This window comes from Artemia franciscana, chromosome 4 (assembly GCF_032884065.1).
Source record: "Artemia franciscana chromosome 4, ASM3288406v1, whole genome shotgun sequence".
Classification (NCBI taxonomy): Eukaryota; Metazoa; Arthropoda; class Branchiopoda; order Anostraca; family Artemiidae; genus Artemia; species Artemia franciscana.
The window spans coordinates 40,744,053-40,764,780 of record NC_088866.1 but is presented as its reverse complement, the minus strand read 5'-3'; the positions used below and the strand labels follow the sequence as shown (position 1 = coordinate 40,764,780).

At 37.3% G+C, this 20,728-nt stretch overlaps 1 protein-coding gene across 1 annotated transcript; it reads left to right on the top strand.

Moving 5' to 3' along the window:
* The first annotated feature begins 5,515 nt into the window (after positions 1-5,515).
* On the top strand, positions 5,516-19,366 carry LOC136025763 (uncharacterized). The gene is made up of 6 exons (XM_065701750.1): positions 5,516-5,672; positions 8,470-8,625; positions 9,201-9,291; positions 10,053-10,131; positions 10,949-11,227; positions 19,256-19,366. The coding sequence occupies exons 1-6, from the start codon at positions 5,516-5,518 to the stop codon at positions 19,364-19,366; spliced, it is 873 nt and encodes a 290-aa protein (XP_065557822.1).
* Positions 19,367-20,728: the final 1,362 nt, after the last annotated feature.

The window sequence follows — 20,728 nt, the reverse complement described above, 5'->3', positions numbered from 1 at the left end:
TTCAAAAAGTGGATGACATTACTTTGATCAGCTCATCAAGAGATATCGATTGCCGTCGAAAAAAAAAATCTATCTGTCTTAGTTCAAAAGTTCTAACGTCATCATTTAGAAATGAGCAAAGGATAAACTCTAATTTCTTTAGCAATGAGAGAACTTTTATAGTTGAAGAAGCACACCTGATACCGTTTCTCTACCGCAATCCCAATTGCAAATAACTGAATGATAAACTCAGCTGAAATCACGAACAGAAATGGGTAGAAACAATATATTTTTTGCCCCAGGCAAGAGTTCCACGAAGCCTTCCAAAATACAGTTATATTCATCAATCCGGTCTAAGGTCCACACTCCGTAAAAACCGCAGAGGTTAGACCCTTACCACTTTCTAAGAATAAACTGAAATTGGGGTGCTAGGAAAAACAAAACAAAAAAACTACAAAACCAGAGTGTTGTTCTCGCAGCACAATTCAGTGCGCATTAATATTTGCAAATGGATTGAATACTTATAAAGCTTTGATTCTTGTTTTGTTTGGCTAGCTGCCATTTATCTAGTGGGGCTCTAAGGGCTGGGGGAACTGCTGGTAAAAGGGTTTCCATCTATGCAAAATTGGTTAAGTGGAAGACAGTTGTGGTCTATTGAAGCAACATGATGGCAGTAAAAGACATCGGACTTGTGTGTCAGCATGGGCACAATTCAAGACAATTCGTACTGATATTTCGAGAAGCGTAGTGAATGGCTTTAGTCGGTCCAGGTCTCAAGAGGTTCAAGAAAATACAAGTCATGTGAAGTACATTTTTTGCGTTATTTGCTTTCTTAACCACTAGGGTCTTTCTTCAGGGCGCTCTGGCAAATCAGAAACATCCACAAACCAGGGTAATTTCGTTGAACTGATAGAGGAAATATCTAAAGGCGACGAAAAGCTTAAGGCCACATTAAAACGCCGATTTGGTCACTATTGCGGTCCTCAATGCCAAACCAATGCATTTACACTGATAGGAAATACCTCGCGGCAAGATATTATTTCAGGAGTAAAATCAGCTAATTACTACACTATTCTTGTTGACCAGACAAAGTTTCTTGAAAAGAACAATTGGCGATCCTACCAAGGTGGATATCAAATGGAAGAATAGTATAGCAACTAATCGGCTACGAATATTAGACGCCGAAAGCTGATCCACCTCGATTTGTAAAACTATAGAAAGTTTTTTTTGTAGATTTGATGTTGTGTGTTGCCTAATGTTATGACGGCGCATTTGTTATGAATGGGGAATCTAACGGAGTACAAGGAAAGCTTAGGGAGAAGAGTTATAAGGGCTCTCAAGGAGTTCGAGAATCACTGGAAAAGAGTTATAAGGGCTCTCAAAATAGTTCAGTCAGAAATTCCAGCTTATAGTCAGTTGGTTTCTAATCATTGTGATATAAGTATGAAAAATTACTAATGGTCAATCCAATTCAAGACGTGTCGATGGATATCGTTTAAGATTGTCATTCTTTTTGACCAGTTATAAAAACAATCATTTACTGATTAATCGATAGTTCAATGGGAAAAGGGTTTCCCCGGAAGGTTTTAAATTAATTGGAAAAAAAGCTTTCCGAAAAGGAGTTATTCAGAGGAAAATAAAGAACCATATTAAGCTGAAGACCATCAGAAATGAATTTCTATTAGAATACAAACTCAAAACGACCAGAAATTACTCGTAAAGAAAAAATAAACCCAAAACGAACAGAAATTAAATAAACAATCATAGCAAACAAGCATACATCAGGTAGTAATATAAATGAATAAACAAATTTTAAAACGATTAAAACTTAAATTGTATGTTCAAACCAAACTTATAACGAACAAAAATCACTACAAACAAGAGTTTGGTTACTACCCCCTTCCCTAACTGTGAAACTCTAAAAGCCTACGGAGCTATGGGGCATGGTATTCCAAAATTTCAATCAATGTTGAGTAGAGGGGGAACCTAAAAGCGCAAGGAGGGAGGGAGGCTTGTTACCCTAAAGTTTTTCTTCAACATACCTTGAAATTTTCAACTCAATACCCTAGGTCAACATTATACATAGCACTGTTTTGAAAAATGTATACTAAAACCAGTAAGTCAGAACTTTATTCATTTTTCTTTCGTTTCGCAAAATCTCTCCTACATTTCTCCCCATGTAGTCGCAACTCCTATCTTGTTAAAAATTCAGCTTAGCTGATCCTCTTATAACTGTGGAAGAGCTAGTCTCTGCTTATAATACGCGTCTTTAGAAGCTGAACCGTCCTTGGTCTTCGGTGCTATCACAGTAATTTATCGACGTGTTTGATGTTTTCTGTATTTGTTAGTGTTTAGTTTTATTTTATGTTCTGTCTTTCTTTTTTTTTGAATAACGGGTCTTCAGATAAACAATAATAACATTTTAATAATATAGAGTGTTTTGATTGTGTTCGCTGTCTTCCTCAACATTTTCTCAAAGATTTACCTTAATACCCTAAGCCTTTTATACAGAGATTCAGGATCAAATATGTCCTCTTTTCCAATAAAAATCCACATGTGCTAACAGTGGGCAAATTGCATGGATTATAGGCCTTGTCTGGAGGTTGGGGAGAGGTGTGTCAACTCCGGAGGCATAGTTATTTGGTTATTGAACTATTTTGGACAAAATGGTTATCTTAAAATTTTGATCTGATACATTTAGGGGGAAAAGGACGTGGAGGGGGAGGGGGGGCTCGTTGCCTTTTGACTCTTAAAAAAGATGCTAAAACTTTCTATTTCCTGTCAAAAATTTTACGCCCACACCTCCCATAAAAACCTTATTTGTTAACAAAAAGCAAGTTACATAACTTAAAGCCCTTGCTGCAATGCTGAGGGGCGGGGATGAGTAAACCTCGAAAGCATAGCTATTTGGTCTTTGGACTATTTTAAATAAAATAGCTATCTCAAAATTATTACTGGATGCATTCGGGAGAAACGGACGTGGGTGGGGGCGAGGGGCTAGTTGTCCTTTGGTTACATTGGACTCTTGAAAAAGGAACTAAACTTTTGATTTCCAATCGAGTGAGTCTCTTCAAAGTTTATGCGACCGCCTCTTCCGCCAAAGCCTTATATAATAACAATGGGCAACTTGCATAAGTTACAGCCCTTGTCTCGGGGGCTGTGGGGGACTCCTGAGCTCTAGCTATTTGACTTTTGAGCTATTTCGAACAAAATGACTATATTAAAATTTTTATCGGAAGTGTTTGGGAAAAAAGGCTGTTTACCTCCCGATCACTTTTGGTTCTTTTAAAAAGGGCATAGAACTTTGGATTTCCGATCGAATGAGCCACTTCCAAAGTTTATAAGACCACCCTTTCCATAAAAACCATATGTATTAACAATAGGCAACTAGCATAACTTATAAAGCTTGTCCCGGGGGCTGGGTGTGTCCGTGTATGGGGGGGGGGGTATTAAACCCTGAACAATATTCTTTTTTACCTCAGGGCTATTTTGAACAAAACGGTCTTCTCAAAATTTTAATCGAAAGTTTTTCTGGAAAAAAGGGCGTGTGAAGAGTTTGGTTTCCCCTCGATGACTTTTGACTCCCAAAAAAGGAACTAGAACTTTCGATTTCAAATCCAGTGAGCCTCCTGCAAAGTTTATGCGACAACTCCTTCCATAAAAAGCTTGTATATTAACAGTGAGCAACTTGCGTAACTTACAGCTCTTGCCCTGTGGGTTGCGGAGGGTTTTGTGAAACCTGAAGGCATAGTTATTTGATCTTTGGACTATTTTGAAAAAAAAAACCGGTTATCTGTAAATTTTTGATCGGCTGCACTTAGGGAAAAGGGAGTTAGGTTGGGGGGGGGGGGGTGTTAGTTGCCCTCCGATCACTTTTAGCTCTTAAAAATGGCACTAGAACTTCCGATTTTTAATCAGATGAGCCCCCTCTGAAATTAATACCACCACCACTTCCATATGAAGTGTCTCTGAAAAAAAAAAACTAAATAAAACACTGAAGCCTGATGACCTTAACTATAGGCAACGTAGTTGTGTTGCCTCTGATTTATTCAAAAGGTAGAGTAGTAAGGCGTTTCTCCTTGGGAGTAAGATCTTAATAGTTTGATCATGAGAAACATCCCCCGCCAGCCATATCTTTGAAGTATAATTTCCAAAAGAATAAGTATTTAAATTATGCATATCTTTCCAGAGCCATCAATTTGGTAACCTTACTGGCTACACCGATTACAACATCAGTATTAGGGCATGCACCATTGCGGGCTGCTCTGAACCTATTGCATCAGTATTCAGAACAGAGATAGGTGGTAAGGATCCTTTCTTTTATCTTTGATTCTTCTAGAATAATGCTCGGGTATTTCTGAAGGAGTTTGTCAAAATTTGTCAATGGAAGTTTTCATTCGAAGTTTTGACTTGGTTGATTTTTGATTACCCAATCATCAATTCACTATGAGTTATTTTTAAGAAAAAAAATATTTTTGTTGTTTGCTTGCAAACCCTCAAATTCAATTACATCGTGCCATAAACCAAGTAATATGCCTTAAAATTTCCATAAATCCATATTGTGGTGTGACATGCAGATTGTTCTTGACAGTGTGTTTAAAGCTAGAATCATAGATAATTCAGTGTCGTAGATTCTTACGATTGCTTGCTCCATTTTCATCTATTTCTCTATCTATTTTTGTTATTGGCATGTAAGTAATTTATCTATTACTAATACAATGTAGATTGATTCATCCATTTCTGATTAGATGTAAAGTCATTCTTCCAATCGCCAATATTAAAAAAAAAGAAGCAGGAACTGGAGAAGGAGCATTTTTTCTTATTTTGACCAAAGACTAAAGACTGAAGTTCTTCTAAAAAAGAAGGAAAACATCTGTACCATCTAGCGTGTCCAAATACAACCCTTGAGCTAGTTACTATAACTTAAAAACATCAGAGACAGGGACAAGATTAGTTGCATCCATTATTTACGACAAATATTTAAAGACTCAGTTTTTATGAAATAAATTATATTTATGAAATCAATAGGTTAGTTTCGAATAATCTGAAAAGATAACACGTATGGAATGTCTGTCATTTTTACAACCAATGTTTGTCAAATACCAAATTTCTTTCACTTGTCTTTTCAAGTATTTTTCTCTAGCTTACGTATTTTAAGAAAACATCTGTATTTTTTGAAGCTTTCAGAAAATTTGCGAAACAGTGATTTTTTCGTTGAATGAAATAGGCGAAATTACTGAACTCGGCCAGTAGAATTTCCAAATTCTATTTTCTTCCCGTTTTTTTGCCACTCCGTTGTCTGCTAAATGTAGGCTCTATGTCCTTTCTAGGTTTTTTAGGCAGAAAGCTGACGAAATCTGTTTTTGCTAATGTAGATACTATGCAGTGTCTATTAGGTTTTGCAGGTAGAAAGCTATTGAAACATGTTTTTGCTAATGTAGATACTATGTAATCTAGTAGGTATAATCTAGTAGTTTATCTTGTAGGTTTTGTTGGTAGTAAGTTGACGAAATTTCTTTTTGCTAATGTAGATACTATGCAGTATCTAGTAGGTTTCGTAGGTAGAAAGCCGACGAAATCTGCTTTTGCTAATGTAGATACTAACCATTATATAGAAGGTTTTGTTGGTAGAAAGCTGACAAAAATAGTTTTTGCTAATGTAGATACTATGCAGTGTCTATTAGGTTTTGCAGGTAGAAAGCTAATGAAACATGTTTTTGCTAATGTAGATACTATGTAATCTAGTAGGTATAATCTAGTAGTTTATCTTGTAGGTTTTGTTGGTAGTAAGCTGACGAAATTTCTTTTTGCTAATGTAGCAGTATCTAGTAGGTTTCGCAGGTAGAAAGCCGACGAAATCTGTTTTTGCTAATGTAGATACTAACCAATATATAGAAGGTTTTGTTGGTAGAAAGCTGACAAAAATAGTTTTTGCTAATGTAGATACTATGCAGTGTCTATTAGGTTTTGCAGGTAGAAAGCTAATGAAACATGTTTTTGCTAATGTAGATACTATGTAATCTAGTAGGTATAATCTAGTAGTTTATCTTGTAGGTTTTGTTAGTAGTAAGCTGACGAAATTTCTTTTTGCTAATGTAGCAGTATCTAGTAGGTTTCGCAGGTAGAAAGCCGACGAAATCTGTTTTTGCTAATGTAGATACTAACCAATATATAGAAGGTTTTGTTGGTAGAAAGCTGACAAAATTAGTTTTTGCTAATGTAGATACTACGCAGCATCTAGTAGGTTTCGTAGATAGAAAGCCGACGAAATCTGTTTTTGCTAATGTAAACAGTATGTAGTATCTAGTAGGTTTTGTAGGTAGAAACCCGACGAAATCTGTTTTTATGGCACTTGGTATCTACCAAGTGACATGCAGTGATCGCAAATTCTGTCGGTCTTTTTGTCCAGGTTTTGCTACTTTAGGCACTTCCAGGTAAGCTAGGACGATGAAATTTGGCAGGCGTATCAGGAACCAGACCAGATTAAATTAGAAACTGTTGTTTCCTCGATTCGACCATCTCGGGGGAGTGGGGGGACGGTTAAATCGAAAAAAATAGAGAAAATGAGGCATTTTTAACTTATGAACAAGTGATTGGATCTTCATGAAATTTGATGTTTGGAAGAATATCGTGTCTCAGAACTCTTATTTTAAATTCCGACCGGATCCAGTGACATTGCGGGGAGTTGGGGGGGGGGGGGGGCTAAAATCTTTGAAAACGCTTAGAGTGGAGGAATCGGGATGAAACTTGGTGGGAAAAAAAATCACAAGTCCTAGATACGTGATTGACGTAATTCTGAAAAATTTCAAAAATAAGGTATTTTTAAATTACGAAGGAGTGATCGGATCTTAATGAAATTTGATGTTTGGAAGGATATCGTGTCTCAGAGCTCTTATTTTAAATCTCGACTGGATCCGGTTACATTGCGGGGAGTTGGGGGGGGGGGGCTAAAATCTTAGAAAACGCTTAGAATGGAGGGATCGGGATGAAACGTGGTTTAAAAATAATCACAAGTCCTAGATACGTGATTGACATAACCGGAACGGATCTGCTCTCTTTGGGGGAGTTTGGGGGCGAAGGTTTAATTCTAAAAAAATTAGAAAAATGAGGAATTTTTAACTTACGAAAGAATGATCAGATCTTAATGAAATTTGGTCTTTAGAAGGATCTTGTGCTTTAGAACTCTCATGTTAAATCCCGACCAGATCCGGTGACATTAGGGGGAGCTGGAGGGGGAAGCCGGAAATCTTGGGAAACGCTTAGAGTGGAGGGATCGGGATGAAACCTGATGGAAAAAATAAACACAAGTTATAGATACGTGATTGACATAATCTCAGAATACTGATACGTGAGTCTTCCAATCTCAGAATACTGATGTGTGGCATGCTATTCGACCCTAAACATACTTACAGTCCATAAAAAGTGAATTATTATTATAAACCCTTTACTCAATAACACTAACGACTATGAAGCGTCCGCTTAGTTGCACACCAATTTTTAGGTTGAAGGTTAGAGGGTTGGAAAGGAAAAAGATATTAAGACCTTAAAAAGCATTCGGAGCCTGCACTTGTAAATTTTGTATTAGAGGTGCTTTAGACCTTAAATAGTATTTTTGCCCCACACTTTTAAACTTTCTTTGAGAGGTGCCTTAGATTAATTGAATGCATATTGAGATAATTACAGATCTGTCCTATGGCCTCTCTTGAGGGAGCTAAAGGGTTCAAATAAACAACAAAATTTAAGCAATTAGTAATACAATTTTTTGTCGAAATGTTTTTGAAGGTAATCGGTAAATGAAGCCCTTGCAGTTTCTCACTAACTGTATTTGGTACACCCTAAAATGCTTTCAATTAAGTTCGAGTAAAATTTTAACGCAAGTAGTTGGTGGGTTGAGGGATTGAAATCCCCATTCCAGTTAACCAATATATACTGAATTATTTCTTTTCGTTTGAAGTTTCAATATTGTTCTTTACTTGAATGTTACAAATTACATTTATTATAATTTAATCTTGTAAATAAAACTGTTTTTTTTTTTGTTTTTTTTTCACCACAGGTAGAAGATTAAATGCCATTGTAAGTTTCAAAACTTCCTACCTTATTGTTATGTTTTGTTCATTTTGGCTTGTTTTCCAAGAAAAAGAAATGTTTTAAATGAATGTAATAAGGGCCTTGAACTTTTTTTAAATAAATTTTTATTTTTGCGAAAAAAAATTTCCCTGCCAAGCAATCATTTTGTAGGCTTTGAGATGTATTTTCCTTTTTGTCCGAACTTACCATCTTACTGCTGCCGTAAAGATATAGTAATATTCATTTCTTGCAAAAAATAAGTTAAACAAATGAAGATCAAGAATGGGTCTTTGGAAGGCTGAATAAAACGAATATTTCGGGAGAATGACCCCCTCTCTTCTTCAGCACTATAAGTGAGTTAGAAGGAAGTGCGCTCTCATTGTATGAGGCCAATGTGTTTTACGAAATTGTATTCCTTTCTAGGACCAGTGAACTTTACTCAAGTTTCATTAGAACTGTGTGGCGTGGACGATAAGAAATATTGGTATAATATAACTGTCCAGGCGAACAATGCTTTGGATGATAATGAATTATTTGAAGGCCAATGGTCTAGAGTCACTACGCAGGAGTGTATTAGAGGTAAGTTCATCCAGTATTGTCAGACTGAAGTGTAAAGCTACACTGAGTTGTTACCAGGGTTATTAATTAGACAGATGCAAAAGAAAATATTTAAAACTTGGTCCGTAATTGCTCTTTTTGGGGTTCAAATCAATCCCAATGACTCACTTTTTCTTGTACAAGAGTGGACAAGTCCCTATCTCATCTTACTCCTTTTAACTAATTAGTCTTCTTTCTAATTAACTTAGTTTGGCCAAAAATCACCCTTTTTCTAGTTTTTACTGTTTCCTACCTCTCTCTCCTCTCTCTCTCTCTCTCTCTCCTCTCTCTCTCTCTCTCTCTCTCTCTCTCTCTTCTCTCTCTCTCTCCTCTCTCTCTCTCTCTCTCTCTCTCTCTCTCTCTCTCTCTCTCTCTCTCTTCCCTTTTTCTGTGTAGCTTCTGTTATTACATTCTTTGACAGTGGCTCTTGTAAAAGAGGATATTGTTGTCTGTGGATAAAATCAGAAAGATTGTAAGTTAAAGAACATTGCAAAATTATTAGAGAAGAAAACATAACAGTTACTGAAGAACGCTTATGCATAGTTTTGTATTTTCAGGTATATACATTGGTACTACTGTGATTGTCGTCGTTTGTAGCGTTATCGGTTTTGCAGTAATCATTATTGCCTTTATACTAGGAGGATCACGGTTGGTTTTTTTAATTGTTTTTAATGTTGTTATTTGCTTCTTGTTTGTTTTAATTTACAAAAAATTAAGCTAATTGTTAGTACAAAAACTAAAAGGGAAAAAAGATATAGAAATTCAAAACCCACGACATTAAGACTCTAAATTGTTGGTAGATAATAAATTATGAGGGATTGAAATCACGATAAATAATTTTTGTGGCTTATTACTACTAAGCTTAGTGAGATTTGTCTCGTGAGAAGTATATTTTTAATCTTTATATTTAAGTTTTTTTATTCTTGGTGCCTTGCTCCCTTTTTTAATATTATAATGGCCCCTTTGATGTTTTAAATTAAATTGTAGATTTTATTTGACAACCGCTGCAACCAGCATTTGTGTTCCATCGCTACCAGTGCCACAGCACTGATGCCACTAGTGTAGGTATTGCAGCCCACGGTCTCTCTTGGACTATTTTTGACCGGCCACAGAGCTCTACTAGTTCTGCTCTCACTGGTATTTGTGCTGCAGGGTGACTACAGCTATGACCAGTACGGATAAGACAAGTGTACTATTTGTGCTGTAGTATTTGCCCCACGGTGTCACAAGTCTGCTATCGCCCTTCCTAAAATCTTATATTCCCTCGGGAACGATATCTCAAAATAGCATAGGACCTCTTTTCTATACCCCAAAAACCCTTTACTCTCTCTCTCTCCTCCTTGATTCCCTCCTTTTCTTGATTTTTTTGTGATATTGAATTACATTGTTATTCTTGGTGCTCTTTTTAGGCTACAGAAGAAATATGTCAACTCAATGAGTGCAGCAAAGACGGCGCAATTTCCTTGGGGATCTGGATCAACCTCTATGGTAATTTCCCTCTAATGCCCATTGGATTTTTAATTAGTCTTCTTTCTAATTAGCTTGGTTTGGCCAAAAATCACTTTTTTTCTAGTTTTTACAGTTTCCTACCTCTTCTCTCTCTCTCTCTCTCTCTCTCTCTCTCTCTCCCTCCTCTCTCTCCCTTTCACTCTTCTTCTTTCTCTCTCTCACTTTGTCGATCCTGTTCCTTCCCCCTCCCTCTTTTTAGGAGAATTATCTACTTAATTGTCGATAAAGCACGAAAGGTAATCGGTGGAAAGTTGAATTTTTGGTAAAAAAAATTTCTTTGATAAAACATTAAAAATCGAATATTCTTTAGTAACAAATTATTTTTGCCCGTATTGTTTTCTACAAACTATGCATTTATTACTAATTGTATAAAAAAAAGAAGTAATTTAAGAAGTAATCCAATACAAGTGTATATCTACAAATAATATGGACGAAATATATACGTATTAATTATTTGAATTCCATTCAAATGAGCTGAAAAGACTCGACAGAACCTTCGCGACTAGAAAATAAATTACCAGTTAACAAAATGTATAAAAAAAGATATTACTAATTTATCAATCATTGAATAACCATTGAACTATGACTTTGGGTAATAGCTAACTTTTCCTTCCTGTAGTTCGTTCATTAGTTTAGATAAAAGCTTTTGCTTCTTGACCTATTCAAAATAAATTAATATTTGTCATCGCTTCCTGGAGATTAATAATAAAAAAAAAAGTAATTGTAGTGTGTAGGATACATTTCTCAAACACTAAATGTCAGTGAAGTACTTTTTTATACAATACTACTTTTTCAGTTTAAAAAAGATGCTGTAGATGACAAAGAAATGCGAGAAAACACGAGCACGGCGTCTATAAAGCCGTTGTTTGACAGAATAAACCCTGATTTAACGTTCTCAGATGTTGCGATGTCAGAAAGAACCGCGGAAACTCACCTTGAAGGAGAATTGAAGGATAGTCAATCGAGCGTGACCTCAAGTGGTATAAGTTCTGGGAAGGATAGTGAGGACAAATTTATTGAAGTTCGATTAAAATCGAGGCAGTCCATGGATTCCGGTGCAATTTTTGATAGCACGGTAAGATTCAATTTTGAGCATATTTGTCATTTCTTCTTCCTTAGTTTCATGTTAAATATTATCTATCATATTAATAGGTATTAAGGTTTGTGTTATTTTAAAAATAATTTTAAAATGGTGTGGCAACTTTTAAAACAGTAACCAACAATTAAAACCCAGTTCCTAAAATCGGTTTCAATCATGAACCCTCTTCGCAATCTAGATTCAGCAGGTGTAAAGATTTTCAGCAGAGATGGTAATTCTTCAAAGCTCTGGAAAGGTCTGATCCATATATAAAAAATTCATACCAATAGATTCATACAAAATGGAACTAGCTCGTGTCTCGGCTCTCTGCCAAAACAGGTAATTAGCCTTTTTCAAACCACACGCTAACAAACTGCTATTTGAGAAAATAAATATCACAAAGCATTCCCGTAGATCAGCTCGAGTGATTAGAAACCCATTGAAGCTTGTTAAGTCTCCCTGTAGGCAAACAAAGGGTATAGAAGATACTGATCCCACTTTTTCGGCTCATCTCTGACGAATTTTCTTAGCTCTGCACTATAGTCCCCATTTAACCTCTCAACTAATCCATCCATCTCTGGGTGGTAAACGCTGGTACGATGGTGTTTAATGTCAGGGGCCACACACAGTTTCTGCATTGCCTGGGAGATGAGGTTACTTCCATTATCGGTCAGGATCTCTGAAGGTATCCCCACTCGGGGGTAAAACTTGATCAATTCGTCTGCTATCTTCTGTGAATTTGTCGAGCGAAGCGGTATTGCCTCTGGATATCTGGTTGCATAGTCACCTATCACTCGCATCCACTTGAAACCAGTTTTGCTGATCTCTGGAAGTCCCACCAGGTACATTCCAAATTTTGTGGTAAGGAGTGTCAATGATTGGGAGTGGTTGCAATGACATTTGCTCAATCTGGCGTTTTCAGGTAGTCATGACACCCTTGACTATGTTTTGTCATTTTCCAAATAATAGACATTCGACCAAAAGAATCTTTCCAAAATCCTGTCAGAAGTTCGTTGCCCTTTCATATGCACCCCATAATTTAATTACGGGCTAGTTTTAATACGTCTGTTCTGTTGACTGAAGGAACCACTAATTGCCAGTTCTGCTCGCCCTGATTTTCATCCTTGACAACTCGGTAAAGGATATCGTCCTTTGCAATAAATCTTTTGCCTCTGTAGATTCAGCTTAGCCCGCACCCGCAATTCTTGCAAGGTTTCGTCCACCTCCTCCAACTCAGGAAAACCTTTTCCTTTCTCTGCAGGCTGCATAGGAGCCTCCTCTCCGTCTGATTTACTCTTAGACGAGGCCTTCCTTTCTCTACGCCTCTGCCCCCGACTTTTTGTGTTTTTCCTCCATCAGAAAACACTGAGTCGTCGAAGTCAAACTGCCTTGCCTCCGGAATGTGCGTTTGTGACTCAAGTTGTCTGTTTGCTTTGGGTTTCAATGTCAAAACTCCTCAACTTCCAAATATACCAGCCTCAAGAACTCCGAAAAATTTCTTCCTACCAGGAACTTCTTTGGGATCCGATCCGAGACTGCAACCTTCACTAGAAGTTCAAAAAGCAAACCATCTGCTTTTCACCCATACGTTCACTATTTTTGTAGAGTATTCGTGTGTGTCGCCATGTAAGTATCTTAAGTTTCTAGGCTCCTACCAGCACCACGATTCTCCTGGTACCAACCGAGTGCAACCCACTGTCCCCGCCAACTCCTGTTAATCGGGCCTTTCCGGGCTCTAAGCTAGGAAACCCTGTCACGAATCCTCTGTTTCATGCTTTTTTGATTTCAGCCCTACCGGGAGTTGCATATTAATGCGTCTAAGGGAGTCTATTCATGCTCGTTATTATTTAGGTGAAAATTTTATGCCCAGAAGTGCTTATCACTGTTCTTTAAAACGCCACTACACTTCAGCATAACTAGTAAAGGATTATGGGCGCTGCATTCCTGTCAGAAGGGTATATTTTCTTTTAGTTTTTAAGTTTTCGATTCCGCTTTGATCCCATTTGTTCAACCATCTTCCTAGAATTCATATTTTTTTTTAATTCCCTATTTCAAAATAATTTTTTATTCCAAAATAAATTAACTGCTTTTGCAAGAAGAGTAAAATTAAAGATCAAAAGCTGTATTTCGATCTCGCACTCACAAATATAATACCTGTATTCTGAACTTAAGTCGGTGAAAAGGAATTTTAACTTTGTTGAGTAACGAGTCACACTCTGACATGAATAGCTGACGATCAATGTGAATCCCGTCTTGAACATAAAACCACTTTTTCTCTTGTGGGGTTTTGCTTTCGACTTTGCACTCAATTGTCACAAAAATAGGGAAGTGGCCAGAATAGTAGCCTTCACGAAGTACAGCGGCTTTTTAATGGTAAGGGAAAAAATAACATGATTGAGGTTCAAAGTTGAAGAGCTGGGGGAATATCAACTAAATAATACGAAGGGGGAATGGAGCTCCAAAGGAGCTGGCTTCTGGGGAGCCTTTTATCAGTTACCTGTTAATATTGAATGCATGCCTGCGGATTCTGTGTTTTTCTTGATCAGCTTACACACTTTCTTGCAAGCCCCCATAAACTTTGCGTCGGATTTCTCGTTGCAGTAATTTGTTGGTAGATGAACAGTCATTATGGACATATTCAGATATGGTAATGCAAGAATATGATCACCTGTTCTGATCAATTTACAAGGTAAACGAGTCAAAATTGCGAGACTGCGGTAGGGGCGTCCACACGCTGCCGTTATTTTTGCCGTAGAGAAAAACACAGAGCTATCCGACGAGATTTTGATCAATTCCCTTTTGTCTGCTGACGAAAAATGTTCTTGGAGGAAAATAGTATCATATTCCTTGAGCAACTTTGTCAAAACAGGATTTTATCAGAAACTTTTCCATTTACATCAAACAGTTCGTGGTAACAAATTGTAATAAAAAGTTACCTCAATAGTAACCAAAACCCTAAAAAACAGAATTTTGATTCCAATAGTTACATCAAAAGAATTATATTTTTATGCTGATTTTAAATGTGTATAAGTTTTATCTAGTTTAGTCTTACACATGAAAAGTTTCGAGCCTAAGAAAATTTGCCCTGATGCATGCATCACTGATGTATGTTTATTTGTTTTTTATGGCACTTGGTATTAACCATGTGGCATATAGCAATCGCAAATTCTGTCGGTCTTGTCTGTCTGTCGGTCCTGGTTTTGCTACTTTAGGCCCTTCCAGGTAAGCTAGGACGATGAAATTTGGCATGCTTATCAGGGACTGGGCCAGATTAAATTAGAAATAGTCTTTTTCCCGATTTGACCATCTGGGGGGGGAGAGATTGGGGGGCCGGTTAATTCTCAAAAAATAGAAAAAAATGAAGTATTTTTAACTTACGAACGGTTGATCAGATCTTAATGAAATTTGATCTTTATAAGGATATCGTGTCTCAGATCTGCTATTTTAAATCCCGACTAGTTATGGTCACATTGGGGGGGGGGGAGTTGGGAGGGGGAAACCTAAAATCTCGGAAAACACTTAGAGTGGAGGGATCGGGATGATACTTCGTGGGAAAAATTAGCACAAGTCCTAGATACATGATTGACATAACATGAACGGATCAGCTCTCTTTGGGGTAGTTGGGGGGGGGGGGTTAATTCTGAAAAATTAAAAAATCGGATGATCAGATCTCAATAAAATTTGACACTTAGAAGGATATCGTGTCTCAAAGGTCTTATTTTAAATCCTGACCGGATCTGGTGACATTGGGGGGGGGCTAAAATCATGGAAAACGCTTAGATCGGGGGGATCGGGATGAAACTTGGTGGTAAAAATAAGCAGGAATCTTAGATACCGGAAATCTTAGAAAATACTCAAAGCGGAGAAATCAGGATGAAACTGGGTGGGAAGAATAAAAACCTGTCCAAGATACGTGACTGACATGACCGGACCGGATCTGCTCTCTTTGGTGGAGTTGGGGGGGGGGGGGGGGTAATTCGGAAAAATGAGTTATTTGTAACCTACGAAAGGGTGACCAGATCCTAATGAAATTTGATAGTTAGAAGGAATTTATGTCTCAGAGCCCTTATTTCAAATCCCGATCAGATCTGTTGACATTGGGGGGAGTTGGAGGGGGAAATCTTGGAAAACGCTTGTACTGGAGGAATCGGGATGAAGCTTGGTTGATCAAATAAGCCTATGTCCTTGAAACGTGATTGACGTAACCTTACTGGATTTGCTCTCTTTGAGGGAGTTGGGGGGAGGGGTTCGGTGATTTGGCAAGTTTGGTTCTTCTGGGCGTGCTAGGACGATGAAAATTGGTTGGTGTGTCAGGGAGCTGCACGAATTGACTTGATAAAGTCGTTTTACCAGATTCGACCATCTGGGACTAAACTAAAGGGAGTGGAAAAATTAGAAAAAAATGAGGTATTTATAACTTACGAGTGGGTGATCGGATAGTCATTAAGCCTCTGATTTTCCTTTTAAATCAATCTATTGATGCTTAGAATTGTGTTAGAGCTCATACCATATGAGCTCTTGGCTCTTAGCTCTTCTTGCCTCGTCACAAGTGCCAAATGAGCTCTTAGCTCTTGTTTTTTTTTGTCGTTTTTTTCCAGGGATGATCGTATCGACCCAGTGGTCCTAGAATGTCGCAAGAGGGCTCACTGTAACGGAAATTAAAAGATATATGGCCTTTTTAAGTGACCAAAAAAATTGGAGGGTGCCTAGGTCCCCTCCCATGCTCAATTTCTCCCAAATTCACTGGCTCAAAATTTTGAAATAGCAATTTTGTTCAGCATAGTAAAAATACGTAATATCTATGTCTTTGGGGACGACTTAATTCCCCACAACCCCGGGAAGGAGCTGCAAGTTCCTAATTTGGACCATTGTTTACATATAATGGTTATGGGGAAGTGTACAGACGTTTTCAGGGGGACTTTTTCGTGTTTTTGGGTGGGAGTAGGTCTGGGGAATAAAGGTTACGTGGGAGGATTTTTCCATGGAGGAATTTATCATAAGGGAAGAGAATTTTCATGTTAGGGGTGCAGGATTTTCTAGTATTATTTGTAAAAACAATGAGAAAATAAATAATAAAAATGTTTTGAACTTGAAGTAAGAAGCAGCATTAAAAATTAAAACGAACAGAAATTATTACTTATAGAAGGGGGATAGTCTCCTTTAATACCTAGCTCTCTACGATAAAGTATTTGCAGTAATTTCAACTATTTTTTCTACGGCTTTTGTGATTCAGGGTCATTCTTAAAGAATTCGGACAAAATTCTTCATGTATGGTAAGCAAAAATTGAAACTTACATCAATTCAAAAATGTTCAGAATTTAAATATAAAAAAAATACGTAAGTTTTTTCAACTGCAAATAAGGAGCGACATTAAACCTTAAAACGAACAGAACATATTTTGTATATGAAACGGGCTATCCCCTCCTCAACACCTCGCTTTTTACAATAAAGTTTTTATTGTTTTAAAAAGTAGAGTTGTGAGAAAGAGTCCAACACTAGCGTAAAGAGTGAGGTGTGCAAGAGAGGACAGCCCTCTTGCATACGGAATAATTTCTTTTCGTTTTAAGTTTTCATGTCGCTCCTTACTCGCATTAAAAAAATACTTGTTTTTTTTCCATGATAGAATCGAATTTGGTCGCAGCATTATTTCGAAATGTGTTTTAGCAGAAATTTAGCTATGGGACACTTGTAGCTATAGCAGGGATGATCAGTAGACTTACATAGTGCACATTTTGTCGGTCTAGAACAGAGATCATCTTTAGAACTAGAGTGTCCTCCTTCGCTGTAATATTAACAAAAACATTATAACTTGCACGTGCCAAAAATTGTCTCATAGGCTTGACATTTGTAACACCTTGGAGGAAGAAACAAAAATTCTGAAAGCCGGATTTTCTCGAAAGAAACCGCTTGTGGGTGTACAACCATATTCATTAGATCACTTCTTGACTCGAACTGTAGCTAGAACAAACGGGAGTGACCAATTTGCTCGGTAATAATGCATTTTGAACTTAGCGATCGTGTATCCTCTTCTCAAAAGTCAACCGGGATACCTCTGATGATTCCTAAGTAGGCACTGCTTTTAGTCTTGGGCTCGACGTTCAGGCTACTGCTCGCGAGTTCCCTTACCACAACTACTGCGTCAGCTTTTAAAGCACTGAGGACATGCCAATTTACTTTATTCGGCTTTAGCTCGGCAATTTTATCACAAGTATTCCTACACACCTTCTTCAAAAAATTCCTTTCTAAGACCGGGATTGTCTAGGTTATGAGGAGGATTTTCACTATAACTGCATACGATGGCTTTTCAAGGTCATCTATATTAGGGGCCAGGGAGGGCATATCTGAATTTTCAAGATTCATAAAGACATCTAACTGGTTGTAGATCTGGGTCATTTGTCTAGTAAGAACGGCGGACATTATCAGCCCTACTCCTTTTAATATTTACTCGTCTTGACTTTGAGTAGTATATCTAATGTAATTTTTGGATCGTTTTGGGTTTCATTTATTTGTTAATGGTGATTTGTGGTAGTTTTACACATGGAAGAACAGAAAAACTAGCTTGTAAAATTTGAAAACGCTTTCGTCTGCAAAAACTTAAACAATAAGAATTTATTGGTTCTCAGAGCCAACTTTGCGTTCTAAAGAGATGAACTTTCCTAAAATTTTTGTGGTCATATGTTTTTAGCTTAAGTTTGATGAATTTTCGTCCATATTTTGTTGATAATTTCTTAAACCAGATCGACCTGCCTTAACGTAAACAAAGAAAACGATCAAAAATGGGGTTTTTAAACGGCCAAATGAAAATTCTGAAGAAAACTCTGAAAGCGAATGTTTCAAGAGAACGACCGCTTCTTTTTTTCAGCGCGAACAAAATAATATGATCAAGCAAAAAGCAAAAACCAAAAAACGAACGCGGAAAGTACAACAAAACTAAGGAAGAAAACCGCCAAAAAATTAAATAAAAGACCAAAAATTATAAGAATTGAAATCTAATACCTAGCAACAATAAAGTGAATGATTCGCCAATATATGCGATTTGCACAAAATCCTAAAATTAATTCACTCAAACAAACGAATCAGCAATTGAATAAATTTGAGAACTAGGTCACCTGATTTCTGATTTTAACCATTGCATTTCATGTGCACCTCTTTTAGACTCTTTTTCAATGGTTTTCTTGTACTTTCTGCGTTGGTTTTTTGGTTTTTGTGTTTTCCTTTATCATATTATTTTGTTTGTGCTGAAGAAGAGAGGCGGTTGATCTCTAAAAATATTAGCTTTCTGTGTTTTCTTCAGTATTTGGGTCTTTAAAAACTCCATTTTTGATTGTTTTCTTTTAAATATATTTTATTTTGTTCATTTAAGTTTTTAACATAATTATGGTGTGTTCTTTTAATTCCTCTTTATTTCTTTCCTTAAGACTTATCAACAAAACTAAAAAAAATAAAATAAAATTCTCAAATTTAGAAAACTCAATTTTCCGCGATGGAGGGGGGAGGTACCCACCAACAATTGTCTAATGATTACTGTAAGTTTGGCACTATTGTGATCGTTTAGAGTGTTTGTTAACCCAACGACCACCTGCCATTCCTTTGCTCACTTATTGCCGCTGGGAATCCCCGTGTTGAAGGAAATTGAATCAAATGCTTATAAAATTTGGTACCTTATGGAGTAATGGCTAACCCAAAGGCTAAGTTGGCTGAAGCTGGAGTTTGACTTTGACATTCAAAAACTTTGGACTTGTATTCACAGTTTTACCCTCAGATCTTATCTCTAACATTACATAGAATTGTAAAAGAAAAAATTTTATTGAAATATTCTGTGCTACAAATTTTTTTTACAAGTTAGATATGATTTTTGCCCCTAAAATATTCAGGGTTGAAAGTCAGAGTCTGTCTTTTAAAAATAACAGTTGAAAACTCGATAAAATTGGAACCTATATTCATAATCTACCGATTCCACAGCCATAGTAGTTTTATTTGAAGTATAAAAAATATCAAAATAAGTTCCTTGCTTTACTATTCTAGAGCCCACTTATCAACGCATTCAACTTTCAATTTGCCATGCAAAAACCGACATCCGGAGACTCAACCATTTCTAGTCCTCTTCTTCAAGTTTTATTTTCTATTATTCTCTAAAATAATGACCAACTATTTTGTATCACTTAAGAAGGGAAACTTTAAAACCGCTCAAAAAATTGATTTGACTATCCGCCCGATTTGACTATCTTGGGGGGATTGGGGGGCCGGTTAATTCACAAAAAAATAGAAAAAATGAAGTATTTTTAACTTACGAACGGTTGATCAGATCTTAATGAAATTTGATGTTTATAAGGATATCGTGTCTCAGAGCTGCTATTTTAAATCTCGACTACTTCTGGTCGCGTTGGGGGGGGAGTCGGGAGGGGGAAACCTAAAATCTTGGAAAATATTAAGAGTGGAGGGATCGGGATGATACTTCGTGGGAAAAATAAGCACAAGTCCTAGATGCATGATTGACATAACCGGAACGGATCCGCTCTCTTTGGGGTAGTTGGGGGGGGGGGCTAATTCTGAAAAATTAGAAAATCGGATGATCAGATCTCAATAAAATTTGACATTTAGAAGGATATCGTGTCTCAAAGGTCTTATTTTAAATCCTGACCAGATCTGGTGACATTGGGGGGAGTTGGGGGGGGGGGCTAAAATCATGGATTACGCTTAGATTGGGGAGATCGGGATGAAACTTGGTGGTAAAAATAAGCAGGAGTCTTAGATACGTGATTGACATAATTGGAATGGGTCCGCTCTAATGGGGGGGGGGGGGGTTAATACTGAAAAATTAGAAAAAATGACGTATTTTTAACTTTTGAAGGAGTGATCGGATCTTCATAAAACTTCATATTAAGAAGAGCCTCGTAACTCGGATCTTTTATTTTAAATCTCAACCGGATCCAGGGTTATTGGGTGGGCAATTGGGGGGGGGAAGTGGACCGGAAATCTTAGAAAATACTCAAAGTGGAAAAATCAGGATGAAACTGGATGGGAAGAATAAAAACCTGTCTAAGATACGTGACTGACGTAACCTGCTCTCTTTGGATCTGCTCTCTTTGGTGGAGCTTGGGGGGGGAGGATAATTCGGAAAAATGAGTTATTTGTAACCTGCGAAAGGGTGACCAGATCCTAATGAAATTTGATAGTTAGAAGGAATTTGTGTCTCAGAGCCCTTATTTCAAATCCCAATCAGATCTGTTGACATTGGGGGGAGTTGGAGGGGGAAATCTTGGAAAACGCTTGTAGTGGAGGAATCGGGATGAAGCTTGGTTGATACAATAAGCCTATGTCCTTGATACGTGATTGACATAACCGTACTGGATTTGCATTCTGTGAGGGAGTTGGGGGGAGAGGTTTGGTGATTTGGCGAGTTTGGTTCTTCTGGGCGTGCTAGGACGATGAAAATTGGTAGGTGTGTCAGGGAGCTGCACAAAATGACTTGATAAAGTCGTTTTCCCAGATTCGACC

Coding starts and splice junctions, on each gene's coding strand:
- LOC136025763 (XM_065701750.1), top strand. CDS start 5,516: ATGCAGTATCTAGTAGGTTTCGTAGGTAGAAAGCCGACGAAATCTGCT. Junction 10,132..10,948: donor GATCTGGATCAACCTCTATG/GTAATTTCCCTC, acceptor CTACTTTTTCAG/TTTAAAAAAGATGCTGTAGA. Junction 11,228..19,255: donor GTGCAATTTTTGATAGCACG/GTAAGATTCAAT, acceptor TTACTATTCTAG/AGCCCACTTATCAACGCATT.